This window comes from Notothenia coriiceps, unplaced genomic scaffold (genome assembly GCF_000735185.1).
Source record: "Notothenia coriiceps isolate Sejong01 unplaced genomic scaffold, NC01 NC01_scaffold00015376, whole genome shotgun sequence".
NCBI lineage: Eukaryota > Metazoa > Chordata > Actinopteri > Perciformes > Nototheniidae > Notothenia > Notothenia coriiceps.
The window spans coordinates 4,160-13,322 of record NW_011348077.1 but is presented as its reverse complement, the minus strand read 5'-3'; the positions used below and the strand labels follow the sequence as shown (position 1 = coordinate 13,322).

The window sequence follows — 9,163 nt, the reverse complement described above, 5'->3', positions numbered from 1 at the left end:
ATACATAATACACACTATATGGCTTATAGAAAGCATTACTCTTTTTTCTATTGGAAATGTGGTAACATATTTGAAAATTAATTATGAATGTTTGACTATAAAGTTGCTTTTCTATTTTGAGAGAGCGGCTGCTCTCGCAGGGATCCTCCACCAACGTGTCCACTGGCTGGAGACGTGGCAGCGGCTCCGGTCATATGATTTTTAGTTCACACACGAACCCCACCCCGAAAAGATTTTTTTATCTTCTATCACGTGTCCGTTATTTTTGTGTGAATCATCTACCGAGATCCGAAAAACTCTGCAAAATATCCCCTGCATATCTCAGCGCAAAAACTAGACACGGAGTTTAGTGGCGGTGACCACCCAAAACAGTGCCATTTTTAGACGTTTACTGCTGACGCTTACAGAGGCTTCAAATAGCTTCCGTTTTACACTGGTAGTGATTGGACTATCCCGTACCTACTCTGTGAGCTAACATATTGGTTGAACAAGTCCGACATTCTACACTTCAATGGAGGAACAGCCCAAAGATCGGGCACAAGAAAGGCAATACAACCACCACGGAGAGGACAGACAATCTACTCAACATACAACTTGTCTAAAAAATGATCAGAGCCACTTCCAGCGCCAGCATCAGGAAACGCAGACGAAGAAAACAGGTTGGGCCATCCGGAAAAGTGAGCTAACGCTTGCTAGCCTTACTCAGCTAATGTCAACGAGCCGACTAGCATTTGCTAGCTTTTAACTCCGCTCAGATTGAGTGCTGAGCATACCAGCTAGATTTTAAATCAAACTATTTGCCGTGCCCTGGGTAATTTGAGAAACGTCACAGCGGGTGAATGGCTAACCTATTGGACCGACAGTTAGCCACTGTTGGACCAGAGACCATGTAATACGTTAGCTAGGTGGCTAGCTGACGTTGCGTGACAGTTGTCGCTGGTTTGACATATCGGGGATTGACCTTGTGCGCCGGTTTCAACACTCGTTTTCTATGGCAAATACTACTAAATACTTTCAGAAATCCGACTGGGTCACCATGTGTTATATATGCATTAACCAGTATGCTTGCATGGTGATTCGCGTTGAACAGTAGGCAGATATCTACCTGATTCATTTCAACATGCTTGTGTCCAGTTTAGGAAAGCGAGCCGGCTACACTGGAATGTTCTGAGCTGCCATTTCCTGTCGGCCATGTTAGAATATCACTGCGAGCTAATGCTACAGTTACCCGGCTACTAAATACTTTTTCACAACCAAGGTACATTGCAACACTGACATTTCGTTGGTCTCTTTTGTCTACTTATGTTGTTGGTGTTACGTGGCTGTCTTACGGCACAGCCGACTATTATCAGTGCCAGGGCTTGCTAATGCCCAACGAGTCCCTGGCTAGTTGACATTAGCTAACGTTAGCCATCTTTGACAGGCCTGTTGCATGTTGTCCAGTTAACGTGAAGCCACGCAGCAACTCGATAATGACCAATTGATACAAATACGGTTTGCTGCAACTAAACAGACACTGTAACTGTCGACATAACGTTTAATGGCAATGCAAATAAAATAATAATGGGCCTCTGTATAATACAACTAAGTGAAGCAAGGCTACATGGAGGTGCTTGTGCTGTGCCCGCAGACATGAGGGACAGCACCATTGAATTTGAAGCCCTAGGTTGACGCAGCCGTGCCCATGTCTCTGCTCTTTGCAATGCATAGACCTATTTCTGGTTCACTGCCACTCCAAATATATGTCATATATGCTGCTGTGAACCCTCCCATTACATCTTGCAGCAACTGGTATTTGATGTCAGATCAGATAATCTCAAATTAACATTCCAGTATGCAGTTGACTTTTGTGAGGTATATTGCTTATAGCTTGCTAAATACTGTGATCACGCAGCTCATCTTTGAATTTGCCGTTCTGTTAACACTTCAACGTGAACTAGCAATGGCAATTTATCTGTTTGTCTCACTGCTCTGGTTAAAAATATGCCCGGCCACATTGCTTTTTTAAAAATGGACTAATTTATCTGTAAAGAAAGTTAACTTTGAACACACAAAAAGGCCAAACATATATATTTGTGGTTTGCATAAGGAAAAGTTGCAATGCCAAATGTGATTGAGCTGGATAATTCATAATGGGGTTAATTTAAAAAAGGACTAATATAGACACGAAGAATCCTAATAATTCTTTAGGTTCTGTGAGTCAGGGAGGTCCTATTTCTTATTGTTGCTTTACAAATACTTTACCAAACATATGTTGTAGAGGTACCTTTTTTTTGTCTTTGCATGACTTCTATTTTGTATTAGTGGGAAAAAAATTGGCATAGCGTTTTTGTATTAAGTACCTTTTTATAAGTTGGGGCAGTTCTCTTTAAGCTAGTTGAACACATGTCTGAGGTTTTGTATAATTTCATCAAACTGATTGTGTTTTATTTTTCAGGCATTAAAAAAGTAAACATCAGTGAGGAGGAAGGGGAGAGGAATCCACATCTGTCTGATACTGTTCCTATATCACATACCCCCAACAACAATGGTAACAGACATGCAAGTAATACAAATGCGAAGCAGAAATCCTCCCAAAAGCTGTACATGACTGTTCCAAAAGTGAGCAGCAAAGGACTGGACCTTAACAAGAATATGGACCTTAAAAATGACAAGGAAAAGGCTCTGGATTTGAATCATCATGAGAGCCAACCTTTGGATAAAAAAGACTCTTTGTTGCTTCAAAATGGCGTTGTAAACTGTGGCTTAATTACAAATGGCTATTCTAGCAAGGACAATGATGGCAGCGGCTCTGAGGGTGGATATACTACTCCGAAAAAACGCAAGGCCAGATGTAACAATGCCAAGAACACTGATAATGTGATAAGAGAAAAGGAAAAAGACATGCAGCAGGGCAACACTACACAAGAACACGTGGCTTTTAATGTGGAGACAACTGAGAAGGGGGTGACTTCTAGACTTGATGGCTTTAGAGCAGCAAATAAAGTAGAAGCTCAGTCAACTGCTCGACGGGCTGTTGTATCAGAGGCTTCAATGGGTGAATCTCAGAGGAAAAACTCTGATGGCAAAACAGCTGGCACTTTTGGTAAAAAGACTGAGGAAAGGCACAAATCCAAGCTTTCCTCACCTTCAAAAGAGGACTCGTGGACTTTGTTCAAGCCCCCTCCGGTGTTTCCTGTGGACAATAGCAGTGCAAAAATTGTTCCCAAGATCAGTTATGCAAGTAAAGTGAAAGAGAACCTCAACAAAGTAGCTCAAGGTGGAGGAGAGGCACTGCCTCCTCCGGTTAGACTGTCACAGGTCCCCATGTCTGCTATGAAAACTATCACCTCAGCTAGCTTTACTAATGGCCCTGTTTCTGGAAACGGAAATGGCTGCCCATCAGTGGGTACCTTCTTTGCTCCTGCTGCTAGTAGTATTCCACCAGCCCCATCTATTTCAAGTGGCGAGAATGTAGCATCTCCTTTGGAAAGTAACTGTAGCTCTACAACCAGTCCTGTAGATGGAGAAGCATACGAGCTTAGAAAGTGTACTCTTTTAATTTACCCTTTAAATATGCAACCTGTGCTCCCTAGTGCTCGTCATCTCGACCCACCGGCTGCTCAGACAAATCAGAAAGCCCTGGGAGATATCTTCCAGAATCAGTGGGGGCTTTCCTTCATCAATGACCCCAACTTGGGTCCAGAAGGAGGAGGAGGTGGCCAGGTGCCTGCAGCGGACAAGACTACTGTGGTCACACCTCAAAGCGAGTGTCAGGCTGCTGCTGCCAAGGCTGCCCAGCCATGCTTTGATGTGAGCCCATCTTTTTTAGAGCCTGGCACTTTGGCTCAAAACCCAGAGAAAAGGACTTGTGCTCCTTGCAATGCGTCTAATGCTTGTTTTCCTGCGTGTGTGATGAGTGACGAGGATATCAAGCTGCAACCATGTAGCCAGCAGAAGACAAAAGTTGAGGCCAAGGGTGCAGGTTCTGCTGTTTCTGCTGCCGGTGCTAAGCCTGCACAGGGCCAGCTAACCACTGTGTTGTTTGGCTCATCCAAACAACAGGCTCCCACTAAAGACATTGGCAGGAGCTGCAGCTGGGGCTCCTTCGATATTAAAGCTGCTGTCACTTATCACACTAAAGGTAACTTTGACTGCTTACTCTTTTTATCGGTTAAATTATAATTTAATTTGTTATGGTTGAGATTTATTTCCAGGTGGATCTGGGGACACCCTTGGTTGTTCAGTGTCACCAAACGTTCATTGTTTTAGTAAAGAAGTTGTTAAACAATTAATACTGAAATCCCTAAGTGTGCTGCCTGTAGCCTGTGACTCTTTATCTATAAGCTCACAGAGGCTTGAAGAGGAAAACATACATATACCTCAATATATAGATATTGTGACATTATTGGAGAGTTTACTGTTGGTGCTCTAACAAAATACCCACACAATGGGATTTTTGACAAATAATCACCAGTAATGTAGATATGCTGACAAAGTGGGTGAAGGCAAATATTAAACAGAACAGTTTGTGTTAGAAAATGTCATCACTTTAGAACAGCTTTTAAACCAGGATAGACATCTAACGCGATCTGAGAATATCCATAATAAAGTCTCGTATTATCATATGATGATATATTGCCAATCCCTAGTATTGCTGGCACTATAATTGCTTTGATAAGAAAAATTACCCGCATCCTACACATTATTGAAGATCGTCGTAATTACAGCTAACCTGTATGGGAGAAATACACTCCGTCTTTTGTAACTGTTTCACAGTCAAAGCAGCTGTTTTGGCAGCCGAATGCTTTAAATGTGAATCATTCTGAAGTCATGTTCGGTGTTGTCTAGTAGAAGCTTAATACAGCTTTTATCCGATTAGGGAGAGTAAGAAAGTGGGAAGAAATGTAGTCCTATATTTATGAGATCAAATGAAATACTGTTGCTGGATAACTACTGTGAATCCCTCTTGTGCGTTAATGCAATTTGAATCTAGTGCGGGAATGATGGTGGCAGACTTTGCCTTTTGGATCTACTAAAATCTTAATGATATCTTTAAGTGCCTACAATTCTTAAGGAATGTTAGTGTTATATGTATGAAACAATGCATTAAGAAATTAAATGATACATTTGGACATTACATATTTTAACAGAACAGTATTGCATTTTCTGAAAATGTTCTTTATGACCTGAAATAATGCGTGTTCTGTTTTCCTTCAACAGAAATGGAATTCATTTTCAGCCTGCAAAAACAAGGTAAACTGAGCTTGTAGCCCTCACTTCTTCATCTTCCATTTTCAGAAATGTTGAGGTCCTTCAGTCTTCTCAAAAAGATTTAGATCTAGAAAGGTCAGAACATGTAATATAATACAAGATGTGTTCTGGTGGGAGTCCAAGTCTGAGGCTACTTATATTCATACATACATGTGCTGAACCAAGTGCTTTAGGCTTTTGATTCTGATCCAAATGGGATGCAAATGTAAAAAAACAACAAGAATGATTTCATTATTATTAGCTCTTTTGCTGTTTGGTATTTCAAAATACCCTTTTTCATTAAAAAAAACCCGGCATTGCAGCTTTTAGCTGCACATTGTCAACATAAGAAAATGGGTGATCAAGACTTGGATGCAAACAAGCTGAATCTAAATATATATATCTTATCTATTAATCACAAAAGCACCTGCATATGAGATGTAAAATATGAGAAGATGGTAAATGTTTGCCCATGTTTCACTTTAGGGCTGCCTTTCAATAGTGATAGAGAAAGATCCTGAAGCTTGTATGGTCATTTCTTTACCCTAAATAACACTTTGGTTCTAGTTTGACTGTAGAGCAGCATGTGCACAGAGGCTGCATTAAAGCCCACAGTGGGCCCTTCAGGCACAGATAGCTGTATATCATGGACAAACATCACATGAGAGTTCATCTTTGAAAGTTAAATGCCACATTTATTGTATAACTAAAAGTTCAGGAACATAAGCAACCCAGAGTAATCACTTAAAGGCACTCAAATGAATAACATAATACTGGTGTACAGTCAAAACAGTGTGTTGAGGGCTGTGTTGAATACACATTTGAGCCAATTTGGCTAGGGCCGGGTTTAGTGTCAAGATTAGTGTAGTTACCAATACCAATGAAGGTACTTTTGATACTCGACTTGGAGAAAAAACATATTTTTCAACATAACTAGTTTTTTCTTTTAGCAAATTAAGCAATGTTGTTATTTAGATTTTAAATGGTTATTTGTTTTTCTACTAATGATACTGACCTTAAGATCCAATCTCTGTACCTTTATTGAGGATGAGGGGACAGTGTACATTAAAAAAAGAGAAACATATCAATTGAAAACATTTTAACGATATATAATATGCTATTAAGTATGTCCCTGATTGGAGCAAATGTTTGTCTTTTAAGCTTGCTGTTATTAAGTAAAGTCTACAAGAGAAAAACCTATAGACCTTTATTCATCTCTAGTCAATTGTTACATATTATTATTTTTTTTTTTTAATGCACTGGCCCGTGGTGCAAAAGGTTTCCCTCGGGCAAAGTATGTTGAGTATCCCTAAACTAACCTTTCTCCCCCCTCTGCTGTAGATCCAAAAAGAGTGGTGGTTTATGATGAGACCAAGGACGGACCTGATCAGTGAGGTACTTACAGTACTTTCCTTCTGCTCTTCTGGGTGCTGCGATTATCTACCTGGAGTCCTGAATCCTGTTGGACAGATAAAGTGACAACTGTGAAAACATTGATAGTTTAGCATGACAGATTTTTCCTTGGAATCTCTGATGGAATAACAGACTACTTTAGGGGACACACACACACACACACACACACACACACACACACACACACACACACACACACACACACACACACACACACACACACACACACACACACTCTCTCTCTGGAGGGACGTTAGGAGTTGATCGGTGCCTCTCCAACACGACAACTGAGACTTTGGAGCTGTGCTAGTTGTTTGTCTCATGGCTCTTAAAGGATGATGTTTGGGAGTTCAACAAAAGGAAGGTGTCATGGATTGCACCTCCCTAAGCCTTTTTCCTGTTGAACTGCAGCAGCCGTCAGTCTGACTTTGGGATGCCTCAGTCATTTCTTCTTCACGCATTCAAATGAGTTCATTGTAGATATGTTAGACTTTTTACATACACATCCGTGTGCAAGCTTGAATCTATCGTGGAGGAAAAGGAGAACACACTTTGCAAAGAATGCCTTGAAGTTGTGGAGTTCAGATCTTTGGAAGCTCAAAGGTGAGGTCCCATCCAGGAAGGGAGAACCTTGTCTTAAGTCCTCAAGGCAATATCAGAGCCCAGGAATTCAAACACTTGCTTTTTTCTTTTTCTACTTGCCTGTTTGTCTGCCCTAACATTAATGTGTTATCTGCCCTGCAGTATGACCCCAGAGCACAGGTACAAGAGTGCCCAATCTGAAGGAAAGCGACGCCCCTTCATTTCATTTTTACACCAGGTCTCCGTTAAAAGCAAAAATATTTTCATCTTAAGGCTTCTAGTACATTTCATGCAGATTGATATGAGGTCAGGTCCTAAATTCCGACTCATTTAAATATATACCTTCTAGTATGTGAATCCTTGATTTAGGAATTAACTGAGCGAGCAAGAGCTACCAATGAGCTCTTTGTTCAGCAGCAAGACTCAGGATGTCCATACAGAGGTTTTTGGGGGTTTTCTTTCTATGTCCAAACTGTTCAATTCCTATTGTCAAAGGAACATGTGTTGCATTCTACGACTGATTTTTATTTCTGTTTTTCTGACTCAGCATCTGGTCTTTTACTTCTCTGTCTTACGGCATTGTATTTCTTGCATGTTTACTGGAGGGAATGAACACGTCAGAGGTTCATCGCCATACAAAGATAACAGTAAAACAACAACAATGGCAATACTAATCTTCTTGGTTCCCCTCCCCAACTACCCACTTAGTGTTCAAATGTGAAGATGAATTATATTATGTTTTACTGTTAACATTTTTACATTTGCAAACCAGTGTGCAATAACACCGTGTGATCCACACACAGTGTGTAGGGGTTATATGGAGCTACGTTATCACCACCAAAATGCTGGTGGGGTTTGTTAAAAAAAAAGTGCGTTTTCAGTTTGTTGCACAAATCCTAAAGTGGATTTTGCTAGGGAGCTCACGTTAAAAGATCTAATTAAGTCTAGGGAGCCCAAATTCGCTAACTACTAATTGGCCAGCTGTGACATCACTCATCTCCATCTCCATCTCCAGATCACGATCGCTTTATCCAACATGGCAAAGGAACTGTTCAGGTTCCTGTTCTTTAGAACAGTGGTTCCCAACCGGGGGCACGGGGACCCCTAGGGTTACTTGGGGGGTTTAGGGGGTACGTAGAAAGATTAGGGATTGCTAAATATTTATACACATCAAAACATCAATTTTTATAAGCCTTGTGTCCAACCCCCTAAACTATCAAAGCTCATGAAGGACAAGCAAGCTGAAGTGTCTCATTAAAATCTCTAGGCTTAACAATATGTTGAAACTGCTAGAAGTGAATCTTAACATTATTGTTTTTCATTCATTGACATTAAAGGTGGGGTATGTAAGTTTGAGAAACCGGCTCGAGATACACTTTTTGTTATATTCCATGGAATGCTCTTAACATCCCAATAGCGATGAATATCTTAAATGCTTTGACAAAAAATCAATAAAAAAATGTCATCTGTGGAAGCCGTAGCACCGTAAAAAGCACGACCAATCATTTGAGCCGGCCCGGCTAAAGTAACTGGATGGCCTACCTGCCTGTCAGCCTTCCATCTGTGCACAAACCTATCTCGTGCCCTCATTGGTCATGTGCGCGTTCGTGTGTGTTGGAGGAGGGGCTCTGTAAGGAAGTGGCAGATTTTCTCCGGTTGTGTATTTTCAAATTCTAGCGCACTCAAGCTGGTTTCTCCAAAATTACCTACCCCACCTTTAAGGGTTAATGTCAAGTTTAAATGCTTTTGTATTAAGGTTGAGTTATACAAGTCATTTTCATGTAAGGAGCAGTTGGGTTGAATACAATTTTTTAAAAGAGTTTAACACAAGAAAAAATGTAGGCGAATCATCACAGATGAGTGTAGGGGGACACGAGACAAAAAAGGTTGGGAACCACTGCTTTAGAATATATGATTTGGTTAATGTGTGGATCAA

The 9,163-nt window shown here is 40.8% G+C and overlaps 1 protein-coding gene across 3 annotated transcripts; it reads left to right on the top strand.

Annotated features, from left to right (window-relative positions):
- The first annotated feature begins 223 nt into the window (after nt 1-223).
- On the top strand, nt 224-7,867 carry nufip2 (nuclear FMR1 interacting protein 2). Of its 3 annotated transcripts, none has more exons than XM_010775115.1 (4): nt 224-659; nt 2,438-4,123; nt 5,203-5,235; nt 6,574-7,867. In XM_010775115.1, the coding sequence occupies exons 1-4, from the start codon at nt 512-514 to the stop codon at nt 6,624-6,626; spliced, it is 1,920 nt and encodes a 639-aa protein (XP_010773417.1). In that variant the 5' UTR covers nt 224-511; the 3' UTR covers nt 6,627-7,867. The 3 variants fall into 3 exon arrangements, with proteins under 3 accessions (XP_010773417.1, XP_010773416.1, XP_010773418.1); XM_010775114.1 differs by having other exon boundaries at nt 238-677; XM_010775116.1 differs by lacking the exon at nt 224-659 and adding an exon at nt 709-1,258.
- Nucleotides 7,868-9,163: the final 1,296 nt, after the last annotated feature.